The sequence below is a fragment of the Alexandromys fortis genome, unplaced genomic scaffold (genome assembly GCF_014885135.2).
Source record: "Alexandromys fortis isolate MF-2015 unplaced genomic scaffold, M_Fortis_MF-2015_v1.1 scaffold_31, whole genome shotgun sequence".
In the NCBI taxonomy this organism is placed as follows: domain Eukaryota; kingdom Metazoa; phylum Chordata; class Mammalia; order Rodentia; family Cricetidae; genus Alexandromys; species Alexandromys fortis.
The window spans coordinates 15,139,783-15,166,819 of record NW_026067974.1 but is presented as its reverse complement, the minus strand read 5'-3'; the positions used below and the strand labels follow the sequence as shown (position 1 = coordinate 15,166,819).

Genomic DNA, 27,037 nt, shown 5'->3' with positions numbered 1-27,037 from the left:
TCTGGGGTCAGGCACCGAGTCGACGCGCATCTTTTGCAAACATCTTTATTAATCTTGTATAAAAATAAGGTTCAAGGAGAGTCCTCCGGGCTAGGGCAGCGGCGAGGTGCACTTTATAAGTTATAGACCAGGCTCGCACTCAGGCTAAGTATGGCTATTGGAGGGAGAGTTTGCTGCTGGCAGCCTTTTTTTTTTTTTCCTTTTTTTTTCTGGTTTTTTTTTTTTTTTTTTTGGTGGGGTGAGGGGCTTCAAGTCGGCCAGAGGAGCGGATGCTCGACCCAGCCGAGCTAAGAGTCACCTTCCTTGAGTTCCAGTCTGCCTACAGCCCTACAGAATCCACTAACGGAAACAGTGGCTACAGCGAGAGGTCAGCAGTGACCTGAAGTTGGGGTCCTGGGGGTCGCCGGCGAGCACTTCGGCGTCCTGTGTCTGCCCGGATGTAGGGCTGGTTCCGAAGATCTGGAAGCCAAAAGAGACACATGGGCATAGGCTCATTCTTCTAAGGATCTGATTTTGCTCACGTGGACGGGGACACTAATTTACCTCAGTCAAAAACACCACCCCCTAAGACATCCCAGCCATGCAGGGCCAGCACTGGAATCGCAGGCCAGACTGACTAGGTACCTGGAAACTAGAGAGGCATCTCCTCTCCCAGGCTGGCCTCACAGAGGAGCCGGGATGTCCGCTTGCCGGTGCGGGCAGTGAAGGGCACTGTCTTGAGCACTGAGATTTTGAAAGTAGAGAAAGAGAGAGAGAAAGAAAAGAAAAACAGAAAAGGTAGCAAGAGGCATGGAGGACAGGCATGGTGGCCCATGAGGAAGAGGCAGGAGGACCTCTGTGAGTTTGAGGCTAGCCTGGTCTACACAGCAAGGAAAACCTGGGCTACACAGCGAGACTCTGAGGTTGAGGAGAGGCGGTGTGGTGGGGGTAAAAACAAACAGAGAGTGACGTAAGACAGACTGAAGGCAGGACAGAGATCTGGCCGTGCCCTCACCTGTGATGATGTCTTCAATGGCCCCATCTCGGTCACTCTCGTAGATGAGTGGCTCTTTCTGCTGCTTCCGTTTCAGCTCCGAGATGAGGTCCATCTGTTGTCGCCTGGCCTTGGGCGGAGACTGGGGAGATGAGAACAGCTCTAACTTTAGGGTGCTTCTCACCCCACCTACTCCAGAACATCTGTGCAGTTCCTCAGCAAGGAGAGGCAGCTAAAGCAGAAGGAACCTGAACCCTCTGCCTCCCCTGGCTTCTGGGGCACTCTCCTTATCCTTGGGCGGGATCTATCTCAACACAAGGGTGAAAGGGATGCTACACATTCCTGTACCCCGGTACTGGGCTAGGGGACAGCTGCCTACCTTGGGTGCTGGAGGCTCTTCCCTGCCTGAGGTATCCGCAGCCGCTTCCTTCTTCCACTGTTCCACCTCTTGCTCTGCTTTCTGAGGGCACAGGGCAGGTCTTGGTGAGGACGGTCCTTCCTTTTTCCCTGTCCCACCTGGGACAGAAGCAGTCCCCACTCCTCCCTCCGCTCTGAGGGAGTGGCTGCAGGGCCCACACATGCATCAGATGCACCCCGCCCACCCGTCAGACACTTGTACCTTATAGGCCTTGGTGAACCGGCTGAAGAGGGAAAAAAACATGGAAGGGGATGTGGTCTTGGGGTTTTCTCCAAAGTACTCCACTACCGACTCGTAGGCCTCCTGAAAGAACAGCCCATCAGCCCCACTAGCCTGGGCCCCATGGAGCGTGACCGTGCTCCATGCCCCTCTTCCTGCCTGAGGTATCCACATCCGCTTCCATCCACTGTTGCATCTCTTGCCATCTCACCTTCCACACAGGGTGGTCCCTTACCCTTCCTCCATCCTCCCAGGGTTCTGCCTGTAGCCACACCCCTCCAGGCCTTGGCTCCACAAATCCACCCTAAGGTTTCAGTGCTCCTGTGTTGTCCCCCCCCCCACCTGAGCCGTCTTGCTGTCTGCTAACAGCTTGTCCATGGTGGGGGAGTTGGTCCTCAGGAACTCCTTGAGCACCAGACAGTCATCCTGCCGCACAAACTCTCGCTGTGTCAACTCCAGGCCTCGCTGCAGGGAGCGCACATCCCCCAGGACACTGTCCAAGGACACTGGGATGGACAGGATGGAGTCAGGGGACCAGGCAGCATGCACACATTTATACCTAGTAGTATCCCTTCCTAACCCACATGAGTGGCCCAAGACCCCAGTGCTCTATACCTGAGCCTGCCTTGTCCAAGAAGTGCAGGTCGCTGTGAAAGCCCGTGAGTTGTGGATACTTCTCAGCAATGACCTTCACCAAGTAGTGCAGCAATGTCTGTTTTCGGTCCGTTGACTTCATCTCCAATAACTGGACAAGGTTCTGGTATAAGCCACGGGCCACCAACCAGACAGCAGACCCCAGACCCCACACCAGGAGCCCCCGCTCACCGCATCCAGACTCTGAAGTCGGAAACCATAGGCTGCCCCCCGCTTACTGCTGTTCATGTAGTTACCAAAAGCCAGGACAATCTGCGAAAGGCAGAGAAAGACTCAGAGATCCAGGCTGGGAAAATCCCTTGAAGAATATTTCTCAGAAAGGATAACAGGTGGCAAGAAGCCAGTCCTCGCGCTCATGCCCTCCTGAATGGACTCTTCAGTCCACGACACGTGGAACATGCACATCTCATCTGTAGACTTTCAACACCATGAGTACACGCTAACGTTACCCTTCACTAACCCACCCCAAAACTGGCTTCCCAACATCTCCCTCCTCCATCCCTAGACAGCCCGGTATTCTGGTCTGCAGACACAGCATTGAGCAGCTGCAGTTACCATTCCTTTCCCAAAGCAATCCCTAGAGGGACTTAGCCCTGGAGCAGGAGCTCAGGCACACTCTGCGGGCGTGGCCGAGGTTACGACTGCCGACTCCCACTTCCCACCTTAGCTTGTCTGTAGGAGCACGTATGTGAGAAGCGGGAACGTTCTCTCTGCTATGTCCCAGGCGGAGAGGGCCTGAGTCTCCCTTCCGATGCTACTTAGACTAGGCAAGGCTAGCCCTGCTCCCCAGTCCCTTGCCCTGGGCTCTCACCTCCAAGATCTGGCGAAGCTTGTCAGAGGACTTGATGGACATTGAGGCTGCGATGATGGCGTTCAGTTGCTAAGGGTGGGATGAAGATGAGGTAAGCTGGAGCCACACTGCCTCCCTCCCCGAAGCCCAGGCTCCACCACACCACCCTGCCCGTCCTGCCCACACCGGCATGAGCAGCTGGGCCGTGTCTGGAAAGTTGCCCAGGAAGGTGAGCGTGTTCATGCGCTCTGGCAGTCTCTGGATGCGGCTGAAGCGCAGCATGAAGCGATCCTCTTCTGACAACTCCTCCATCGGCCTCTGTTCCTTTTCAAACTTGGCTATAAGGCTACGCTCGTATTCCGTGGGCAGGAAACGGGTCAACAGCTCCAGGAAATCCAGGCTGAGAGTCTGTAGGTCATACCTGCGTGAGGAAGCAGAGGGAGAGTGGGTGTCATCCCAGACAAGTCCCAGAGAAAAGGACAGAACAAACAAGCTTCAACATTTAGTATCTGCAGACAACTTCAAGGAACAAGAGATAGGAGTCAAGGGAAACTGGGAGCTGGCAAGCCCCGGTCCTATCATACAGCTCTAGCAGATGCTATATATAAATCCTTTGACTTGGTTGCCCATGCTGGGCAGAAGCAGGAAGTGAGTGGAGAGATCTCAATCTGGGCATGGTACAGTCTTAGAAATGAGGACGTTCCCTGGGGTAAAGTTTGGTGGGTTCCATCACACTGCTGGGGTTCTTTTTTCATTTGTTTGTTTTTTTGTTTGTTCTTTTCAAGACAGGGTTTCTCTATGTAACAGCCCAGGCTGTCCTGGAACTCACTTTGTAGACCAGGCTGGATTCGAACTCACAGAGATCTGTCTGCCTCTGCTATTGCTGGGGTTCTTACTAGGCTCTGCCTGATGATCCTAGCCTAGCGAGGGGACTGGGCCACACCCAAGCGCAGGTACTCACGTCTCAATGGCCTGACAGATTCTGTCTGCCCCTAGGTTGCCCTTGCGTAGGGTGATGGCCAAATTCTTGGCCCGGTTGGCCTCAATGAGGGTTGCCTTGGTGGGAGCTTTGTGGGCTGCTTTCCCCTTCAGGGTGCTGAGGTCCAGGCTGGGGCCTTGAGATCTGGTCTTGAACTGCTCCTCGAAGTCATTCATGTCCAGCTCCTAAGGATGCAAGGATGAGAACGCTAGGCTGAGTAGGCCGAGATCTGCCCACACTCCTGGCTCAACACTGTGTCCAGAGCTAAGGCTGTAGGTACAGCCTGACAGAATACCACCGGCCAGAATAACCAGTGAGCTGGCTTGACCACAGCCTTGACAGGAGATCACGGGAGACAGAGACAAACAGCACACAGAGGACCCAGATTCCCAGCCGGTAACGCCGAGAGAGGGGCTAAGCAGCCAGCAATAAGAAAGATTATTCTAGGCAATGAAATCAGTGCAAGCAATGGCTCAGAGAACAGGAAACTCATTCTAAGGTGAAACCGGAATCAGAAGGGCCCGGGCTTTAGTTATCTGTGGGAAATGGGCAGAAAGGAGAGACCACACAGGGAAAAGGAAAGGCCACAGCAGTCAGGATACTGCTTTCTGGGCTTCCCCATCCTGAAGGAGATGACCACCCCTAGGCCCAACATGAGCCTGCAGCCCTCTGGTGCCCACTCACCTGTAACACTTTCTCATCATTGAGCTCAGTGAAGACAGTGCCTGTGATCTGATTGGGTTTCAGTGCCACCCAGTTTAGCAATGGCATCCGGAATTTGGTCTGGATGGGTTTCTTGGCCTTCACCCCTGGGAACAGGAAAGAGTGGTGAGTAGTTCAGACACTGGAGGGAACTAACCCAGTCAGGCCTAACAAGACAGGCAGGAGGCAGGAGGCAGGAGGAGACTCCTGGTAGAGAGGGGGGACATGGGGACCCTGTTCCCCCCCCCACCACCACCACCACAGCCCTAGAAGATCTGAGATGGTCTATTCCACTTACCTGGGCCTATCTCTGGGTCTTGTCCTCCAAGGGTATCAGGGGGCCCTCCCGGAGGTGGTGGGGGTGGAGGTGGCACTGGTCCATCAGTACCAAGTGGGGGTGGAGGGGGTGGGGGCGGCAGGTCTCCAGGCAACGGTGGTGCAGGTGGAGGCTCTGCGCAGCCTGGGAGGGGCGGGGCCGGCGGGGGTGCAGAGGGAAGCGCTTCCTGCTGGGACTGGAGGTTAGGTAGTGGCGGTGGCGGTGGCGGTGGCGGTGGTGATGCTGCTCCGGGAACCGACTCTCCTTCAGGTGGGAAATGTGAGCCCAGAGAGGGCGTGGAAGGAACCCGTCAACTTAACGGCTTGGGGAGGGGGTTCCTTGCCACCTCCCTGCCCAATGCATGCATCCAGAACCCACTTCAACCCACCCGCGCGTACCTATGCCACCCTTACAATCCAAATCTCCTTATCCTTCAGAGCCAGGTATATCCCTAGGATACCCTTCCCTGCCCTGGTCTCTCTCCCCCAGCATGAAGCAAACTGTGCACCTGGACTAGGAGAGTCAGCGGGCACCCCCGGAGTTGGTGCATTGTCACCGCTTGGTGTCGCCACCGCTCCTGGGAGGATCTCGATGGAGACGACATCCCCGGGCCCCCGCAGGATTCGGATTAACCCCTTTTCCTCAAGCTCCTCCACTTTCAGTTCTAGAGCTGAGGGTCGTCGCACCATAGTAGGGGCAGGCACTTTCTCAGGCTCAGGGATACGTCTGGCAGTGCCCATGGGGGTCGATTCGCTGAAACGCTCCTGCAAGCCCCGGGAGAAGGATCAGTGCCCACCCGCAAGCTCTCTGGCATAGAGCAACCCCGCCCCAATCCTCTTCTGGGATAGACTGGGATGTCAAGCGGAGAGGACTCCTTGGGAAGCCTGGCCCGGCTCACACCCCAGCCTGGACCCAGCCCACACCCACAGCTCACCCTCAGGGTCTCCAATTCCTTGCGGGCCTGGCTTAGCTGCTTCTCCAGTTCAGCGATCTTGGCCATGGAGTCGTTCTCTGCGTCCCGAAGCCGCTCTGTCAGCTGTGGCACCAGCACATGGTGAGCTACCACCCGCGGCCAGGCACTGGCACCGCCGGTGAGGGGGCGGCATCAAGCAAGCCTGCCTGGAGGACTGGGGGTGGCACCCACATCCGCTTGGCCCAGCGTGCCAAGGGTGGGCCAAGCCTGGCACTTGAACCCAAATAAATGAAGAGGGGAAACCAAGACACCAGTGCGAAGAAAGCTGGCAGGGGACAAGACTGTGCTGAGAGGGACCCCAGGATCTAGTTCACTGGAGTCGGGTTTGGAATCTGCGCAGGGAAGAGGCGCCTGCCTTGCGCACAAGTCCCACACAGCGTGGGCGCTCCCTGAAGACTCATTGAGAAAGACACCAAAAGGACTCCGGATTTGGATCGAGGGCAAACTCAGCGCCCAGGCAGACTGCCGCCTCCAATCTACACCCAGAACTATGTCTTCCGTTCAGTACTTGCTACACGAGAGGAGCCCCGGGCCAGCCTTCCTGTGGGCCTACTGTGTGGCAGACTAGGTTGGGAGCCGCTCTCACCGTTGCCACCTGCTCCTGCAGCTCCTCCATGTGCTCCAGGACTGCGTTCTTGGTCTCTGTGTCCTCCAGCAGTGTGCCCACATCGAAAACGTTATCCAGGTACGCCTGGATCTGCACCTGCAGCTTGTCACTCTCGGTGAGCCGGAGCCTCTGTCCCCAGACAGCAGGAGCACGGTGAGGTCCGAGGTGGTAAGGGGGTGTCTACCACCACCACTACTTGGACTCTAGTTTGCTTGTTATTTTTATTGACATGATCCACATATCACACAATTCACTGTTTTAAGGTGTGTTACCTCTTTTCTAAAAGCTCAGTACTCCAGACGGAAACCCTACACCAGTTAAGGTTTCCTTCCCATTATCTCTGCCCCAGCCCCTGGCCGCCATGAATCTACTTTCTACCACAATGGATTTAGCCATTCTGGACATTTCTTATTTTCAAAAGTCATATATAATATTCAGCTTTTTTGTGTATGTGTGTCCGTGTGAAAATTTATGGGCACCACATGAGTTCTGGCATTCTCAGAGACCAGAGAGCACATCTGATCCCCTGGGACTGGAGTTACAGGAGTCTGTGAGTCTCCTGCCCATGGGGGCTGGGAACCACAAGAGGGTCCTGGAGTAGTAAGTGTTCTTTAATCATTAAGCCATCTTTCTAGTCCTCTCTTCAGCCTTCGGCATCTGGCTTCTCTCTTCTTTCACGGCTGAGCCATGCGGAAGCTTGTGTCGGGCTACGCTCCTTATACCAGATGAATCTTATTCTACTGTGTGGCTAGACCAGCCTTGCCTCCTCTTGCCATTTGCCAGTCCTGGCTTCAGGAAATCCGACCCCAAAGGCCCCGCCCCTCTAGAAAGCCTCCCAAAGGAACCAGGCCAGAAGCATTGGCTTCTCTGCTCATCCAAGACCCAGACTCAGCCTGAGGCAGCCCCCCTCTGTGCCCAGCATCTCTGGGCTCCCCATCATGTGCTGGAGTCAGGGCACCTGACTGAGCTGATGCTCCTGGGTCACACCCAGAGCCTCCTGAGCCTGTTCTGGACCTCGGTGACAGATGTCGTACTAGGTATCCATCATGTAACAGGAGCTCCTCCACACATTCAGAGTCTTTACCACCTCTGTGATTGACAGGCTCAGAAGGATGAACAGATGTGTGCAAGGTCACACAGCTGGCAAGGGGCAGAGGTAGGGTTCTGTTTATTTGTGGGCTTTTACTACTGGGGGGTGCGAAACCCAGACTGAACTTGAATTTGAGACTCTCCTGCTTTGGCCTCCCAAGTGATGTGATGGCTGGCACGTATCACCAAACCCGACTCTCAGAGCCAGGGTTTGAACTCAAGACCTGCTAATTACATTAACTATGTACTCTACAGTGAGTGGGCCATTCTGTCAGGGGGCCCAGGGGTGGAGAGCAGGGCTCACCTCCAAGTACAGGTCCAGACCCAGGTGAGTGAATTCATATTGCAAGAAGACACGGAAGTTCATGTTCTCCACTGAGTGGACCACGATGTTGATGAACTGCATGCAAGCCACCTGGGGGCCAGGAACACCAGCGTGCTCTCTTCCACTTCCTGTTTGTCTCCAACCCTCCCTCCTCCCCTACAGTTTGTGGTCCACTAACCGGGCCTTGTAACCTTCCCCTTTGGTCCGGTCCTTACTCCCCTGACACCCACCCTTTCCCTCTGACAAACTCAATCCTTACACTTTGCTGGAGCAAAGCCCTGAGCCCGGCCACCCAGGTCCCAGCAGGGCGCAGCCAGTCCTCAGCCCCAGAGCTCCGAGCTCACCAGAAAGTCAATGTTGCTGTCTTCATTTCGGAAATATTCCATCAGCTTCTCGAAGCGGTGCTGCTCTCCGCACACCTGGAGAGGGAGAATGGCGGTCACTAAACAATAGGCCACACCTCCTGTGCCATCTCTTGGTTGATGCCCTTGTGTTCCTATAGGCTCCTCTCTGATTGCATCTAAACGTAGCCACGTCACTCCTCTGCCCCAAACACCACTCCCTCTCCGTCTCACACACCCTACTACTCTGGCTACACTAGCATCTGGGTGCACGTCCCCTGTTCTAACCACCTGGTGGGCTGGCGAAGAGAACCATCACACCCAATTCCTCGGCTTCTTCAAAGTTTTGACCAGTCAAGTTTCAGCATCTCGGTGAGGCCTCCCCTACGACCAGTTCTGTCTTCTGTGGCAACCCTTTTCCCCATAATATGGAGCATTTTCTAAGACTACATTAGTTAGTTACTCCTTAAAAGCTGTTTCCTGACTTCCATTATAGGCATGAGCACGTGTGTGCATGTGTGTGCATGTGGGCAGAAGCCAAAGATCAACCCCAGGTATCAAACTAAGGTTCTTAAAAGCAATTTTTTGTTTTGAGATAGAGTTTCTCTGTGTAGCTTTGGCTGTCCTGGAACTCACTCTGTAGACCAGAATAGCCTCAAACTCAGAGATTCTCCTGCCTCTGCCTCCCAAGTGCTAGGATCAAAGACATATGCCACCACCGCCCGGCAAATCCATGTTTTTTTTTAAATATTTATTTATTTATTATGCATACAATATTCTGTCTGTGTGTATGCCTGCAGGCCAGAAGAGGGCACCAGACCCTTTACAGATGGCTGTGAGCCACCATGTGGTTGCTGGGAATTGAACTCAGGACCTTTGGAAGAGCAGGCAATGCTCTTAACCACTGAGCCATCTCTCCAGCCCCCAAATCCATGTTTTTTTGTTTTGTTTTGTTTTGTTAGATTTATTTATTTTGTTTACAGTGTTCTGTTTGCATGTATGCCTGCAGGCCAGAAGAGGGCACCAACCTCATTATAGATGGTTGTGAGCCACCATATGGTTGCTGGGAATTGAACTCAGGACCTCTGGAAGAACAACCAGTGCTCTTAACCTCTGAGCCATCTCTACAGCCCCCCAAATCCATGTTTTTAAAAAATATTTATTATATGTGTCCCTGCATGAATATGTGTATAAAATGCACATTTGGATGCTTGCGGAGGCCGCAGAGAGCATCGGATACCCTGGAACTGGTGTTGCAGGTGGCTGTGAGCCTCCTGATGCGGGTGCTGGAATCCAAACCCAGGTCCGGCCTCACACCGTGTTTGCAGAGGCAGGGTATCTCAGCGGCCTGGTGCTCATAGAGTAGGCTAGGCTGGCTACCACTCAGCTCCAGAGAACTGCCCATCGCATGCCACTAAAGTTGGCTCTACTCTTTTTTTAAGATTTATTTATTTTATTTTAGGTATATGAGTCTTTGCTGGCACGTATACACAAGCATGTCGGAAAAGGGTATCACATCCCCTGGAACTGGACTTGTGGACAGCTGACAGTTGTGGGTTGCCATTTGATTCCTACATGGGACTTTCTGGGTTTTTTTTTTTATTTATTATGTATACAATATTCTGTCTACATGTATACCTGCAGACCAGAAAAGGGCACCAGACCTCATTACAGATGGTTGTGAGCCACCATGTGGTTGCTGGGAATTGAACTCAGGACTTTGGAAGAGCAGGCAATGCTTTTAACCACTGAGCCATCTCTCCAGCCCATGGGACTTTCTGTTTTTTACGACATAGTCTCACTATGTAGCCATGGATGACCTGGGTCCCATAAAGATCCACGTGCCTCTGCCTCTGGAGTGGTGGGATTAAAAGTGTGCTACCATGCCTGACAAACCTGGCTTTTTATGTGGGCTCAGAGATTCAGGTCCTCGTGTTTACATAGTAGGTACTATATTGAATGTGCACTATTACCCCAGCCCTCTCATTTCTTTTGCTTGCCAGTGTATCCTAAGAACCTACTTCTGTGCCTGGTACACAGTCAGCCATCAGTAAACACTCATGAACAAATGCATGAACATATCAACCAGCCCTTTTTTTGTTCTTTTTTTTTGAGATGGTCTATGTTGGGTTGGTTTTCATTTTGGCATAAGTTTGGGGTGTTTGGTTTTGGAGCCTAGAGGCTGGCCTTGAACTCACTGTATAGCCAATGATAACCCTGAAGTCCTAATTCTCCCGGCTCGGGGATTACAGCCTGCACCAGCATGCTTAACTCATATCCAGCTGTAGAGATTGGTTTACTGTCTAGGCATGGTGGTGTACACCTTTTATCCCAGCACTCAGATGCCCTATCCAGAGGCCACGGTTTCTGGCAATCAGATTCCAAACAGTACCAGAAGGGCAAGTGGGTTTGGGATGGTGGATCCGGTACCTCCTTGAAGTTGTCAAAGGCTGCAAGAATGATGTCATGTCCTCCCCGCACCAGGCACACGGCTGCCAGCAGCTCCAGCACCAGAGCCTTGGTTCTGAAAGAGAAGGGGCAGGCTAGTCCCGTAGCATGGTGGAATAGTCTGGCTAGAGGACAGGGGAGTGGGGGTGGGGTGGCCTGGACAGCAATCCTGAGGACGGAGACAGAGTCTGCAGGTTTGGAAGCAAGAAACCTTTTAGGGTATGGAGCTCACCTGGGGTTCTTGTTGTTAAGGCTTAGAGCGATCTCATTGACACAGGCTGGGTGGTTCATAACAAGGCTGAAGCCGGACTGTGGAGAGAGGGGAGGTCAGCACCTCCAGGCAGGTCCCCAAGATTGCCAACACCCCCAGCATAGTCTGGGCCACACTGCTCTGGCCTCTCATGCCCAAGTTCTATACATCCAGGCATAAACACTCTTCTTTAAGAAGCGGCCCTTTTTTTTAATTCGAGACAGGGTTTCTCTGTGTAGCTCAGGCTGTCCTGGAACTAGCTCTGTAGACCAGGCTGGCCTCGAACTCACAGAGATCCTCCTGCCTCTGACTCCCAAGTGCTGGAATTAAAGGTGTGCACCACCAGTGTCGTTTGTCTTTTCAAAAGTCACTGTCAAACACCCTGGCTATAACGAGGTCTTGCAGGCACGTTCTTTTGACATACAGACATATATGCAAAGCTCTCATCTAAGATGCTGGACAAACATGAAATAGAGTGCCTTTTTAAAAATCACACATACGGCCGACCAATGGTGGTGCACACCTTTAATCCCAGCACTCAGGAAGCAAAGGCAGACGGATCTCTGTGAGTTTGAGGTCAGCCTGGTCTACAGAGCAAGTTACAGGACAGGCTCCAAAGCTACACAGAAAAGCCCCGTCTAAAAACAAACAAGCAAAAATGACACACACACACACACACACACACACACACACACACACACGTCTCACAATGTTTTAAGGAAGTTTACAGCTTCGCAGTGGCCTGCAGCGCAGCCATCCTCAGCTGCATGTGGCTCCAGCTGCAGGCTGACGAAGCAAAGACACTGTGGAGTCGCACCAACTGCACCAACCTCTAAATGTCGCACCTCAGCCTGTTCTCCCACAGACTCCACTACCCAACCCTCCTTGATCTCCACCCAAAGCCCATAGTCCCCCACAACCACACCCTGGGCCACTTCAGCCAACCTGATATGAGGTTATAAAACCGAGGGCTTCCCCTCAAAACTTATCAGCCTCAGGACCCCAGGCTTCCCAGGTAGAGCCCCAGGGGACAGTGACCATGGGGACAAGCCAGCCCCCTGAGGCCCCGACCCCAGGCTGACCTGATAGTTCATGATGGCTCTCAGACACATAATGCACACGTGGACGTCATCCTTCTGGCTGACGATTCGGGAATTCCTCAGGGCCTTCCTACTGTGGGCCGTCGTCAGCCTGGCGGGTGTGGAAGAGGCAGCAGGGTCAGAGCCCCAGCCCCTAGCTTCTCGCTCCCCACACTAGTAAAATGTCCTTTGGAGCCGGGCGATGGTGGCACACGCCTTTAATCCCAGCACTCGGGAGGCAGAGGCAGGCAGATCTCTGTGAGTTCGAGACCAGCCTGGTCTACAGAGCTAGTTCCAGGACAGGCTCCAAAAGCCACAGAGAAACCCTGTCTTGAAAAACCAAAAAAAAAAAAAAAAAAAAAAAAAAATGTCCTTTGGAGTGAGGGGGACATGTCTGGAACTCCAAGCCTCTGCTCACTGTCTTCCCAACCCAACAGGCCAGCTGAAGGTAGGCAACCTTCCTCAGGAGCTGGCATGCTGGGGGGAGGTAGTAAGGTCGGGAAAGGCTGCAAAGGCTCTTACAAAGACTTGGCTTCTAAAAGGGCTTCTGTGAGCCAGGCATGGCGGCACGTGCCTGTAATTCCAGTGTTTGGGAAGGGACGGCAAGAGGATTGGAGTCCAAAACCAGCCTTGGCTACACAGCAGGGAGTTTAAGGCCAGTCTACATTATCTGAGAGCCTATCTCAAAAAAGAAAGAAAGGAGGAGGAGGGGAGGATTAGAGTTGACTTGTGACTGGAAGGGTTCAAGGACAAAGCTTGGAAATAGCGCGACACCAAAAATGTCTCCACAAGGTGGCGCTCACATCCACTTGGCCTCTTCCATCTTGAGAGGCAGAGTAAACTCAAAAGTGCCTAGATTCAAGAACATTCCAGCTCACTACTTAATAGAGAAGTATTTAATCTCCCTACATCTCACTTTCCTCATTTGTAAAAGGAATGGCAACATTAGTCCCATACTGGGGGAGGTAGGGGGGAATGAGACAAGGCCTCATGTAGACCAGGCTGGCCTCCTTCACAGGTTTACACCACCACACCCAACAATAGCAGATACCTTCCTTGTGTGTACATGTGTGTGCATTTCGTGTGTGTGCAAGCGTGTGTGTGTGCATGCATGTGTGTAAGTGGGTATATGTGTGTGCACACGCATGTGTGTGCAGACCAGTCAAGCTTGAGTATCATCCTTCAGAAGTTCTTCACCTTGTTTGTTGTTGGGTGTGTGTGGTGTGTGCACGCACGTGTGCCTATGTGTGTATACACTTCAGTGCGCATGTGAAGGCCAGAAGTTGATTCCTTTACCAGTCTTGACTTGGTTTTGAGACAGGGTCACTTATTAAACCCAGATGTTCCATGTCTACTAAACCTGGCAGGCCAGCAAGCTCCAGCGGTCCTTTCGGTGGCCCCGGCACTGAGAACACAGGTGTGTTATATGGGTGCCAGAGATCCTAACTCAGGTCCATGTTCTTGTACAGAAGCACTCTGTACCTGGCGCTCACCAATTAGCTAGGCTGTCTGGCCACTGAGCCCCAGGGACCATTCCGTCTCTGCCTCTCCAGGGCTGGGATTACAAGCACATACCACTGTGCCCAGCTGCTTTCAGGGGTGCCAGGGACTCAACTCAGGCAGCACTGTACCCACTGAGCCAGCCCCTCGGCCTCAATAACACCCTCCTCACAGGCTTGTTGGGATTATGTAATAAGCTGCAGCCTGGCACCTAGTAAGGAGGATATGGAGTGCACGCTCTCTATTATTTTTGTCCAAAAGAAAAAAAAGCGACGTTTTCCTTTTCCAGCCCTGAGTCCTCCAGCAGAGTCCTCCCCACTGCTGTTTGCCACATCAGCCTTCCTATCACTGCTCCAAGATGTCCCAGTCTTTGTTCACACCATCCCCCTTCCCCATCGCGTGCCGTAAGGCCGCTATCCATCTGTCAGACACCGGTCCAGCGTCACCTCTTCTGGAAATCTTCCTAGTACCCGCAAGCCATGGGCACCTCCCTTCTCAGAGATCTAGGTCACATCTAAATTGTCCTTCCACTAGACTGTAGCCCTGGAAAGCAGAATGAACTGTCTTATTAGTACTCACCACTAAGACATGCTATAAAGGAAGGGTATTTAGTAAGTGTCTAAAGAAAAAGTTTGTTAAGAGAATGAATGAAGAGGGAAAGAAGCATATTGTGAGATCTTGGGACTTAATATACAGTTGGTCCAGAATGGTGGTGTAGCAAGAGTACTTGCCTCGCATACCTCAACCTGGATGCAAGTCCCAATGCCAATATGTGTGTATGCATATAAACACATATATACGTGTGTGTGTGTGTGTGTGTGTGTGTGTGTGTATTTTGTGGGGCTGCAGAGATGGCTAGTTGGTAAGTGCACTTGCCTACCAAGAAGATGCAAGAAGACCTGAGCTTCAATCTCCAGCACCCATATAAAAGCCAAGCTTAGCTGGGTCAGCTATTGGCACACACACAAATACCAATCCACACACACACACAAATAAATATGTAAACATATATTTGGTCCCTCAGACCTAACACAGGAAGACACACACAAATACCGATACACTGACCCACACATACACACACACACACACACACAAATAAATAAGTAAACATATATTTGGTCCCTCCGACCTAACACAGGAAGCTAATGCTCCAGGGTCATCCCCTTCCCCTTCCCTGTATCCCGACAAGAGGGCAGAATGTCCTGTGTCAGGATGAGGAAACCAATCCACAGCAGCTGTCTCCCACCCCACCACCCCACAGAGTCAGGCCCCATGCACCTGCCCCCGGATGACTACGTACCGGGGAGAAGGGGGGCACCTGGAGGTCGCATAGGAAGAAACAAGGGGTTAGATGAGTACAGAGAGATCCTACCAACCCCAAACCCCCTCCTTATTCCAGTCCCCCTCAGATTCTAGTCTCTAGATGCCACCACCTGAAGACTTAATACACTGGTGTCCAGGAGCCAAGACTCTGAGCCCCATGCTGGACCGCACCTCCCACTGACCCCCAGGGTCCTGGTTAGATGTGGCAGGTTAGATGCGCCTCGCTCCCCTCATCCCCTCTGGGGCCCCACGTACTTGATGGTCAGGCGATTTTTGGGCACAGATGAGGGTGGTGCCTTAGTGAGGTCTTCGACGGACTGGTCCAGAGGCTTGCTCCTCTCCGCCGTAGAGGCCACAGTGTCTGTGCTTTCCATGTCGTACCTGGAGGTACAATGGAAGGAGCTTGGAGGTTCTTACCACAAGGACACCTTTTTGGGTTTTTGTTTTGCTTTGTTTTGGTTTGGTTTGGTTTAGCTTTTCGAGACAAGGTTTCTCTGTAGCTTTGAAGCCTGTCCTGGCACTCACTCTGTAGACCAGGCTGGCCTCGAACTCACAGAGTTCACCTGCCTCTGCTGGTGAATCTCGAGTGCTGGGATTAAAGGCGTGCGCCACCACCGCAGGCTCACAAGGGACACTTAAATAGGGGACAGAGGGACACGCCAGGCAAGGCAGATTTGCAAGAGAGGCTGGGGCAGGAAGAGGAGGCTATGTTCATTCATGGCTCTCATTTTTGTTTGTTTTGGGTTTTAATTTTTGAGACAGCTTCTCAGTCTGTAGATCAGGCTGGCCAGAACTCACAGAGATCTGACTGTCTCTGCCTCTCAAGTGCTGGGATTACAGATCTGAGCCACCACAGCCTGGTTCATCTATGGCTCTTTGCTGAGCACGGTAAAGGGTGAAGGGAAAAGGAATGTCCCTCCTGGGCAAGGATGGGCCATCTGAAGAACCGTCGCCCAGGGCCAAGTCCAACTTTCCTGGGACAGGGCGAGAGATCAGTTCCTGTTCAGAGGAGTAGCTGAGGCCCAGGAATGTGTGATCACGACTCTGAGGGGCAGCCTAAGGGCTGGGAACGGTCACTTACGTGACAGAGCATTGGGCGAAGGCCAGGTACTCAAGCAGGACATCCAGACCACGGTTCTCTTCATTGAGGAACTCCTGCACCCACCTGCAGAGGACAAGGTTCAATGAGTTACAGCCAGAAAGAATTCTGTCCAACTGAGCAGCGAGCAAAGCAAAGCCCTTGACCCTTGGGTGCCACTGCCCCAGAACGTAACACCATCCCCCACCCTCAAGAGACTCAAGGATACCAGGAGATGCTGAGGGCCCGAGCAGGACCCATGGCCCAGCTGTGTGTGTACAACTAGCACAAGAAACAGGGGAGAAGGAAATGGACCACAGGCTTAGCCCACGATGGAGGGGCTGGGGGCTTCCCGGAGGCAAAGTTTTCCTAAACTCACCCAATGTGGTTTGTCCTCAGGGATGTCTCCAGCTCCCGCAGCACCTGTGTAGACTCCTGAACTCGCCTCTTAAACTGGGGGCGGAAAACAACGAGTCTGTGGGTGGAGCCCAGACTCCCATAGTCCTGGGGCAGCAGCCAGAAGCATCCACCCCCACTATGTACGCAAGGCCTTTCACGTTTAGCCTCCCCCACCACCTCCACACACCTGCCCAGCAGAATGAACAGTCGTGGACTGCATGCCCCCACCTCCAACGTGGAGGGCACAGCTACACATGGCTTGAAGATGCAGAGTGCCCAGACATACCTCCACACAGAGATATAGCATACATATACACACATGTACATCTCTACGCAAACATACCAGACATAGAAAATTCAAACACAAGCATGCACATGCACCCAGGAGACCCTGGACACGTACGCACGCCTACCCATTTTCTTAGGTATGGGTTCGTGCATATTCGTTCATTTTTCTCCCTCTCTGTCTTTCTTCCATACATGGACTCAGGGATACACATGACAACAAACATACCTACAAGCCTCAAAGTACACACATCTAACACACATAATCTATGCATGAATATACAGGGCGCACATATGTACACACACAACACAAATACACACAGCAATGTCCATGTAAGCACCTGTAGGATACACACACACACACACACACACACACATATATATATGTCTATGGGAGAGCCTACCTGGACTACTCGGTCCCTGATAATTAAATAACACATGCATACTTATACATGAACTCACACAAGGCCGCAAAAAAGATATATGCATCTGCTCCAGCTGTTTAGAGGGTACAGGATGGAAAGGGACAGAACAGAAAGGGAGATATATACCCCCAGATTGGACATCCAATCAGCTGCTACCTTTCGGCTGACCCCACCAGTATCCAGGTAGCTCTTCAGCTTCTGAATGTAGGCTGCGGGAGGATTCTTGACTTGAAACCGCTCCTGGGGAGACAGGTGGAATATACAGAGAGTCAGCCAGAGCAGTCCAAAGACCACTGTTGTCTAAATTGTTTCTGGAATACCCAAAGTACAAACTTTGGACACATGGAACACTTTAGCCCTGGGCCTGGTGTGTGCCTCTCCTGGGGCCAGTGGACTAGAGGCCAGTCCTGCCACAGGCCTGCCTGGGGATATTCATTCAGGCCTGTCTTGCCCTTCCTGGACGGGAGTGGAAAGTTCAAGTAGGAGCCAGCTCCCTGGCAGGTAGAGAGCCCATCTTGAGGACACATGTCCTGCCCCTCCGCATAGATAGATAGGTACCTCTGTGTGTTCTTTTCCTTATACTCCGCTGCCCCAGTCCCTTGCACAGAGGCAGGGACCACAGCAGAGACACACCCCTGCCCCAAGGCTCCTATCATTCCCAGCCCAGAACCCTCAGATGTGCCCAGATACCCTCTTCTACCTGCAGTCTTTGAGCCTAATCTCAATGGTCGCCGCTTGCTCAGCACGCAAGAGGCCCTAGGTTCAGTCCCCAGCAGAGCAGAGCAACGAGGACAGCCATGGCTAGTCCTCTAGGACATGCCCTGCTGATGACCCCTGAGGTTTCTGATCCGATCTTCCAAGGGAGGACAGAATCCTACAAGGGCCCCTAGCCACCTGGGTAGACATTATCTCCTGGGCAGCATGGCAGGGGGGGGGGGCCTCTCCTACCAGCTCCTGCATCCTCAGGGCAGGCACTTCCGGGTCACCCACCTGGTCACAGATGAGTTCCCACTTCTTCTCATTGTCATACTGGCTCAGCAGCTGGACCTTGTCTGGAGGCAGGTTCATACAGTTCTGGGGAGGCAGAAGACAAAGACCCCTGAGTCTAGGACTCCCCCATCTTCAGAGAACCCACAAAGCTCCCTCGAAGACGCACTTCCTCTCATCCTAACGGGTAAGCAGCATTGTCCAGTGAAGAAACCGGGGCCCCTAGAGGTAGCCCACCTTCCCCAAGGCCCCAGGCCCGAGCTGGAAGGAATGGGGGAGGGGGAGGGGGTGGGGAGGCTCTCCCACCATCCATATCACCTTCCTGGCACACCTGGCATGAGGCAAGAGTGTGCATTCCTCAGGGCCTCCAACACCTCTAGGCTCCATTTTCCTCACTGGAGCTAAGGAGATATGATCTCTGCCCCCATCCGAGCGAGGAGCCAACGGGGAAGCCATCTCCAGACAGGCCCAGCTGGGACCTGCCAGCAGGGTCTTCAGACTAAGCCCAGGTCACCAAAGGGTGGAAGGGACTTAAGGCACTGTGACAGTCACTAGGGAGTTCCAGAAAGATGTGTCACAGCAGCAGAGGTGGGGGGATTTGAGGGATGGAAGTCATCCCACTGTGGAATAGGCAGAACGCTGGGCCTGCGGTTCTGGTGGCCCAGGCTGGGACTCTCCCACACCCCGCAGGATCTGAGCTACAACAGCCGGACTCTCCCCGCGTCCTCTTCCCCTAGCTGCACGCTCTTGTCACCACAGCTCAGATGAGATGTGTCGTTCAGCCAGGACTCTGAGTTTAAGTAGGTGTTAACAGCCAAAAGTAGGGGCCCCCGTGGACCTAAGGGCAAGCCCAACAGACCTAGAAAACAAGGCCAGTTCACCCCAATACCAGAAAACTCAAGTTTAATGAGAACCTAACTATATGTCAGTCCCCCAATGCCAGTTCTTGCCCTCATGGAGACCCCAGTTTAGCCTGGACCTCCACTGGGGATATGGGAACCCCCAAAGAGCCCAACCTAAAGTCTGGGAGTTGTCTGCCACCCCCTCTGGTAGTTCAGGCTATATACTCTCTGACCCTTGGCTCTGAGAAGAGGCCATAGCTGGAGCAGAAAAAGAGCCACACCCACTCCAGACTCCTCAGCTAGCTTCCTCTCTTGGGTGGCAGGCAGGGTTAGGTCTGGGGCTCTGGCCAGACCTTACCCCAAAATCACTGCCTTGACTCATCCTCGGGGAACAGGAAGCTGGGTATTATCAGCCCCCATTGCCTAAGCTTTCCGGCTGGGGCCCTATTTGTGAGGTGAAACTGCCCACCCACCATACGCCAAGGTCAGCCAGGGACTGAGGTCATCCCTGTCCCCATTGCGAAAGTGAGGCCGGACCGAAGAAACTGCACCAGACCAGCTCCTGCTGCACGACAGAGCCTTTCCAAAAGGGGTCTGATGGTGGTGGGGTGGGGCCCACTCTACCTCAGGGGCCTAGGAAGCCACTTCTCCCTCTGTCTGATTTATCCCCCACCCAACAGAGACAGAGCTGGGGGGACTGAGGTACAGCAAGGCTGGGGAAAGAGGAAGTGGGACCCAGCCCTGCCAGGACCCAGGGCCCTAAAGCTGGGGTCAGTGCAGAGGAGGGAGATGAGGAGAAGCTGAGCCCAGGTCTCTGAGCCTTAGAGGGACAGCCTCTCTGTTGTGAGACGTCTGAGGTCTCACTTACCTTGGAGACCCACTAGGCTCTAGAATGACCCAGTAGTGTTTCTTGTTTGTTTTTCGAGATAGGGTTTAACTAGGTTCTGGAACTCGCTCTGTAAACCAGGCTGGCTTTGAACTCACAGAGATCCGCCTGCCTCCGCCTCCCGAGTGCTGGGATTAAAAGCCTGTGCCACCACCATCCAGCGGTAATTCTAATTTCAATAACAACCCCAACAGTCAGGCTAAACAAGTAGCCTCGCCTAAACGCATTTCATGGCAAACACTGACGACCTCTTGTCCTGACCACCATATCTGGCCCTGTTAATATACTCGTCCCACAGAGAAGGCACAGATTAGCTCAGCGACCTGCCCAAGGTTACCTTACGAAACCAGTAAGAGTTGGGGGATGACCCTCAGGGCCACTCCAGAGATAGTGTTAGGGACAGACAACCTCTTCAGGGGGCCGCCTGATGTACCTGTTTCAACAATGGCAGAAGGCAGGGAGCCCCTTTGCCCCTTCCCTACCTGGGACTCTTCAGGCCCCGGGCCCACGTGCCAGCCTGCCAGACACTCTAAATTTAGGCTCAGAAATCAGAAATAGCTCTGACAGCGCTGGTACTCATTAGCAGCTGCTCCCTGGCTGTGGCTGTGCCCACCAAGGAACTGGGTAACCGGGGAGCAGGAGACGGGCCAGCAAATGCCACACACTCAGGGTGAGGTAGGGCCATGCCAGGCCCTTCAGCAAGGGCACAGTCCGCTGAGCAGGTGCTGGGGGATAAACAAAAGACTGGCTGACTTGTTCAAACAGGACGGGAAGGGATGGGTAGTCCATGTGTATGAATGGCAGATCTGCCTCCTGAAAGGACGGAGGAGGGGAGCTGGGATGCAGAGGGACTGGGACTGAGTTCAAAGTGGACTCTGAGCCCACCTCGACTGACAGCTTATTGGCCTGTCAGCCTCTGTTTCCTCCTCCATAGAATGGGCACAGGCTGGTCCCTCTCATAGTCCCAGAGTGCCTGGCAACATTCAGAAGCTATGTTTTGATATAATATTATTCTCTGGTGACCCACCACCAGGAAAGGGCATCTCATCTATGTGGGGCACAGGAGATAGGAGAGGTTTACAGAAGACTTCAAGGTTGGGGGGGGGTGGTAAGTGAGCAGGGATATGAAAACATCTGGATTGCCCGAAGCTGGCTCCAAAGTCTGGCCAAATCTGTGCTGGCCCTTTTCCTACAGTCTTGTAGGTCAAGTGAGGAAACAGATGGGTTCATTGGACGGGGTGTGGCCAAGCAAAGGAACTGATACCTGACATCTGGCACAAGCCTACTATAATCCCAACACTCTGTTAGCTCCAAGTTTGAGGGAAGACCGGACTACATAGTGAGACAATGTATAAAAAATAAACCAATAAGAGCAGGGTGGTGGTGGCGCACACCTTTAATTCCAGCACTTGGAGGCAGAGACAGGCAGATCTCCTGGTTTGAGACCAGCCTGGTCTACAGAGCAAGTTCTGGGACAGCAGCCAGGGCTACACAGAGAAACCCTGTCTTGGAAAACAAAAATAATATTAAATATAAAATAATAATAATAAATAAACGGAACTGATTTCATTCGCATTCCTATTAGACTGTTTGGAGACAGCCTTCTCTCCCTGCCCTGACCTCTGGAGACTCTGGAGGCTGAGCCCAGCTTCAGTTCATCCCCACCCAGCCCTGCAGGCTCTTCCTATGAGCCTGCACTCCTGGCACCGCCTGCTTTGTTGACTTCTGAGATGCTGTCCCAGGAGACTGAGGACTCTGGCCACATCTGGACGCTGCCACACCCGACGATTTCGCTTTCAATTTGCACAGATTCTAGGCTCCATCCCGCCACCCCACCCCTTCCTCACAGCACAGCCCCCTAACGTCCAGGAAGCTCCTGAAAGTGGACCCCAATTCCAGTGTCAGGTAACCCCCCAGCTCAGCATGACAGGTTCAAACGCCAAGTCTACCTCCAAGCCTGTCTGTGTAGATGCCCGCCCCTGGGAGGTCTCAACCTTGGCCTTCAAGCTGTTAGCACACATGCAGAAGCAATCAGTGGCTCCCATCACTTAAAATCCCGGATACAGGCTTGCAGGAGCTCTTACAAGCAGTCCCAGGCTTAGAGGAAACCTTGCTGTCACCCACCCTGCATCAGGAGCTAAGAACTCTCAAAGTCACCATTTTCTCCAGGGACAAAGGTGAGAGCCGGGACACCAGACCTTGCCACGCATATAATCTAGGCTAACAAGAGAATAACGATAACAATAATAAATTATCCCCTAAACACTCCTCAGGCCTCAGTTCCCTTCCAAGTATTGTAGATCTATCATCAACTCATTTAAACATCAACAAGCAAACCAGTTACTGCAATAACCCCATTTTCCACATGGGAAATGGAAGCCCAGAGATATTAAGTCACTTGCCCAAGGAGACCTAGCTGACAATGTGGTTTAAAAAAACTCAAGGCTTGTCCATTCTTTCCCCCCCCCCGACCACTATCACGCCTCTGCCCGAAGTAATGGGTTTCTGGGGTCCTGGCTGCAGACACTAGCCCCAGTCCCCATCTGAGGAACCAGGAACAGCCACAGTAGCTTCCTGCCACCCAGCACCCTACACTTCCTGTTGTTGCCCACACTGGGTTCTTACTCACTAGGGGAACCCCCCCCAGCTCACTATCCGTGTAGGGAAGTAGAGGCCTCCCACCCCCTTCTCGTGTGCACACCGCTGCCGGTGGCTACCACCGTTAGCATCATGCTACTCCACCCAGCAGGAGAGTTGGGCCCTCCCTCTCGCGGTTTCCGGCCACCAGGCAGTTTTCGGTCTAGGCCTCATTGCTTCTAACCTGTGCAATGGCTGAAGCTATTCTGAGTCTGAGATAGCTGAAGACCTGGGGGTGACTCAATAATGCAGGGCATCCTGGGACGTTCCTGGTGGGGGAGGAGCAAAGGGCCGCAGGAGGGAGAAGCCCAGGACAGCTCCCCTCATTTCCAGTAGAGAGTACTTACTGACATTTGCGCCTTGCTAAGCCCTGTACGGAGCCCTCTACTCAATCTTTTACCTCAGCCATCCTACGAGGTCGCCATAAGCCTATCATCTTCTCTTACATGTAAGGAAAACTGGAGCTCAGAGAGGCGAACTTGCCCAAGGTCACACATGAAATAAGCAACAAGGATGGAACTCATCCGCCAAACAGCAGGATCCCCAACCCCAGCCCCTTCAAAGGCAGGGAGAACCAAGCTACCTTCCAGAATTGTGTATTCCCAAGAAAGATGCAGAGGTGGCCCCAAGGGCAAACCCACATGCTCCTGCTCACCTCATCCAGCTGGCCCTGGATGCCATTGTGAATCATGCCCACTACATCCCTGCATTTGAGGTCAGCATGTGCTAGCCCTGCCTGCTGGAAATGTCAGCCATGGCCTTTGCCCAGCCCAGCATCTAGCCACAAGGCCACACCCCAACGAGATCCACTGAGAAGACAGTCCAGAGGCAGGAGGCACAGGGACCAAGTGACACCCCAAGCACCAAAGTGAAGCCTCTGTCACTGACCAACAAAGCAGAGATGTCCAACCTGTTCTCTACCACCAGCCCCAGAAGTGGGAGGCAGAGCACCAAGGACCTATATTCTTCCTGGAGCTGTCCCGACTGTCCCAAACTGCCTGATAAAGTACTTGTGTCCTGGATGCAAGAGCCCCTCAGGGAGCTAGACTCCTGCCTAGCAAACCCCTCTTCACATAGTACAGCCCTGCCTGGGTAAGGTATCACTCGAGCTTCACACAGACATGCCCAGGTATTCCTTTACCCCAGGTCCACAGGCAGATCACAGGAGCCCTGTAGCCAGTAGCATGCGTAGCACTCCGAGCAAACCGAGACAGGGTGGCTTGCCATGCCAACCCCTCACCCTGCATGACTCTCAGAGAAGACAGGGAAATGCTGGAAGACACCCAGCCTTGGGCATGGGCGTAGGAGAGGCGAGAGCTCAGAGCCTGGCTGGCTGGCGTTCCCACCACCATAGGCCTATGTAGTGGGGCAACCATCTCTCCTCCACGGTTGCTAAGGCAGCAGCCAAAAACCCTGGCTCAACCCGCTCTTTCTCCCCAACCTCATTTCAAGCAGGGCACCCCCTCTCACAGCCTTCTTGAGAAAGTAGTACCCCATTATTCTTAGTGGGAAAACATATCTTTACTCCCCTTGCCTGGCTGGTGGAAACACTCCCAGACCCATAAAAAGAGAGCCATGGCTAAGAGAAGAAGGGGACTGGAGAGATGGCCCAGTGGTTAAGAGCACAGACTGTTCTTCCAGAGGACCTGGGTTCAATTCCCAGCACCCACACGAAAACTCACAACTGCCCCCCAGTTCCAGGGGATCTTACACCTTCACGCCAATGCACATAAAATAAATTTAGAGGAGCTGGAGAGGTGGCTCAGAGGTTAAGAGCACTGACTTCTCTTTCGGAGGTCCTGAGTTCAATTCCCAGCAACCATATGGTGGCTCACAACCATCTGTAATTTGATCATGATCCCTCTTCTGCCATGCAGACAGAACACTGTACGCAAAATAAATACACAAATTTAAAACAATAAATTGAGAGAGAAAGAGAAAGCACTTAGGGAGTTGGGAATCCTACTCCCTTCCAGGGGTGAAGGGGCTAAGCTGAAATGACAGGTTCCCTGGGGCCATGTGACGGGGAATTCTGTCCCCCATCAACACTGGGCCCCCACAACAACTTCTGGTTCTTTTCTTACACATCACCTAAAGACTGAGCCCCGGCTGCACCTTAGCAGCCAGACGGAGCCACACCCACTGTCACTCCTGTGTTCACCAAATCTTTAGCCTTGGGTCGCCCGAAGCGGAGAGCAAGGCTGTTAATCCAGGTGGAGCTCATGACCCTGCCGTCCGTCCGAGGGAACCAGAAAAGCCAGTTCTAAACCACCTTGTGAGCTGAGGGTGGATTTACCCACCCAGGGAGGAGAAGGGACATGTTGAGTTCCAGGGAACCTGAAAGCCATGGGTAGGTACCCCTGTGAATGCTGCTGCCCTAGACTTCCACTGAGCCGCCAAGACACTCTGGAAGATCCGTCTTCTGATCTTCCCTCCATGCCCCAGCCCTCAAAGGGGTCCAGGTGCATTTCAAGACTAACTCATCACTTCAACCACAAGTCCAGCCAGGGCAATCAAGCCCCACCCTTGCTTCAGAACATCTCCACTTGACTTTTGGAATTTCCACTGGTCTGAATTATTCAGAAGGCTCCTCCCCACTAGAGTACATGACTGAACAGATTGGGACCCAGTCTTACCCCTATCCAGAGACACACACATAAAGGGAAAGATGACCCACAGTCCGGCTGTGAGGCTGGACTCATCACTAACTCAGGCTCCTCAGAGGGCCCCTCCCCCACTGGCTCAGCTCTGCTGAACTTGGTCAAGGTCTGGATTTGGGGAAGATGGACCTAGAAGCAGGTGGAGAGATAGGGAAGTCCAAGGCTCGCTAGCCTGGTCTGAAATGCCCCTCAGAGCCCCTGCTTTCACAGGGACAGACCCCACCCCATCTTACAGATCCCTAGGCTCCTCTTGTCCTTCTTTTGGAGAGGAAGGGAGCCAAGATTCTCTGGAACTGTTGGGAGGTGCCCCTTTGGGACCATGCAAGGGATCTGGTAAGTCAGGCTGAAGGACTGGCTAGCCAGAGAGGGGAAATGCCGTCTAGGGGACAGTGTGCCAGAACTTCTGTTTCCAGAGTGACCCTCTCCTGGGCTCCCCACCCTCAGACCTGCAAGAGCAGCCTACTGAGACTGCCAAGTGCCTCCAGGAAACAGTCCAGCCTTACTCCCTGTCACCCAGAGTCCAGCAAGGGATTGCTAAGAGTAGACAGGCCACTGGGCAGCCACCTACAAAAGAGCAGGAAAGAGTGCTGGGCTAAAGAGGGGGAAGTGAAAAAGAGCGGCCTTTCCCCTTTCCTACCCTTCCTCTGCCTCCCACCCATCTTAGGGACCTCTGACTGCACTGGGGTGCTCACCCTACAAGAGATACTGCAACTGCTCCAGGCTCAACCTGAGCTGCTGCGGACTCCCTCCCCCCCCAGGGACCTAGACTCCAGCTCCTCTCCATCCCATCCCACCCTCCCCTGCCCCAATTTCCCAAGCTGGCGACAGCCAAGGGGGAGGGGAGCCTTCCAGACTTTTGTTCCACCCCAAGCCAGAGTGCCCAACCCACCCTGACCCGCCCTTACTAATGTTACTCCTTTCAGTGGTTAGGAGGGGGTGACCGTGATGGATGCAACCCATTCCAGGGCATAGGGGGTGGGTAAGAAACACGGGCGGAGGACTTGAGTCCAACTCCTAGGCCAGGCACACCACAACAAACTAGAACCAAAGACTCCGCTAGGGCTATGGCTTCCAGGAGGTTAAATTATAACCCCTTCCATCTTTGACCCTGAGACGCTGAAGGGCGGGCACTCAAGACCCGCACCCAGCAGCTGGGCCTGCGTGCAGTGGAAAAGGGGGCGCCAGCCTCCCCCCACCCTGAGCACGTTCGGAACCCAACCTCACAAAACATTTTTGACACCTTTAGCCCTAGGAGTATGGGGGGGGGGTCCCTTAAGAAGGCTTACTGGAGGTGGCTAAAGAAAGTTTTTGGGGGGAGAGTGTTAAGTCACTCTGAAAGATGACTCTGTTACTCCCACCCCCTGGAGGGGCAGCAGGTGGGCTAGGGATCTCCAAGCGGTATCTGAGTCCCAAGAGGCGGGGACGCGTACGGAGTCCCCGTCAGCCCAGGCTCCTGGTGCGTACCAGGTCACACTCACCAAGACCCGCGTGAACCTCTCCTCCAGCTCCCCGGCCGCCGGCATCGGTTGCTTGGGGGCGGCTGGCTGCTTCGGGGGCGATGCGGTGGGGCCCGCGGGCTGCTCGGCGCTGCCGGCCGCGTTGCCCATGGTGGTCCCCACCCAGCCAGCCAGGCGCCTCCAGCCTCGGAGATCCAGTTTTCCCAAGGGGTCGTGGACTAGGCTCCCGGAGCCGGGGGCGAAGGGCAGTAGCGGGTGGCGGGGCTGGGCTCGGCTTCTCTCGGCTCAGCAGCGCGCAGGGGCCGGGGTGCGGCGTCCCATCGCGGTGGCCCCGTCCGAGGGAGCGGGCGGCAAGCGAGGCTCGGGGAGGAAGTCGGGCTGCAGGCGGCCGGGGC

General features: G+C 53.6%; 1 protein-coding gene across 5 annotated transcripts; it reads right to left on the bottom strand.

Annotated features, from left to right (window-relative positions):
• Nucleotides 1–37: 37 nt before the first annotated feature.
• Nucleotides 38–27,037, bottom strand: Fmnl1 (formin like 1). Of its 5 annotated transcripts, none has more exons than XM_050157054.1 (27): nucleotides 26,664–27,031; nucleotides 18,164–18,247; nucleotides 17,300–17,413; nucleotides 16,444–16,517; nucleotides 16,068–16,151; nucleotides 15,242–15,367; nucleotides 14,964–14,981; nucleotides 12,167–12,275; nucleotides 11,067–11,143; nucleotides 10,817–10,910; nucleotides 8,390–8,464; nucleotides 8,025–8,135; nucleotides 6,611–6,760; nucleotides 5,986–6,087; nucleotides 5,560–5,815; nucleotides 5,034–5,315; nucleotides 4,718–4,842; nucleotides 4,016–4,218; nucleotides 3,241–3,475; nucleotides 3,076–3,144; nucleotides 2,436–2,516; nucleotides 2,226–2,355; nucleotides 1,953–2,116; nucleotides 1,593–1,694; nucleotides 1,353–1,433; nucleotides 995–1,115; nucleotides 38–459 (listed from the first exon to the last, which is right to left on the bottom strand). In XM_050157054.1, the coding sequence occupies exons 1-27, from the start codon at nucleotides 26,790–26,792 to the stop codon at nucleotides 356–358; spliced, it is 3,300 nt and encodes a 1,099-aa protein (XP_050013011.1). In that variant the 5' UTR covers nucleotides 26,793–27,031; the 3' UTR covers nucleotides 38–355. The 5 variants fall into 5 exon arrangements, with proteins under 5 accessions (XP_050013011.1, XP_050013013.1, XP_050013012.1 ...); XM_050157056.1 differs by having other exon boundaries at nucleotides 17,330–17,413; XM_050157057.1 differs by lacking the exon at nucleotides 38–459 and adding an exon at nucleotides 504–723 and having other exon boundaries at nucleotides 26,664–27,037.

Excerpts from the sequence above, each read along its gene's own strand:
- Fmnl1 (XM_050157054.1), bottom strand. The coding sequence starts at position 26,792 with ATGGGCAACGCGGCCGGCAGCGCCGAGCAGCCCGCGGGCCCCACCGCA. Across the intron at positions 3,476-4,015 it reads ATCTGTCAGGCCATTGAGAC|GTATGACCTACAGACTCTCA; the intron begins GTGAGTACCTGC and ends TTCCTCACGCAG. Across the intron at positions 2,517-3,075 it reads AGCTTCGCCAGATCTTGGAG|ATTGTCCTGGCTTTTGGTAA; the intron begins GTGAGAGCCCAG and ends TGCCTTTCGCAG.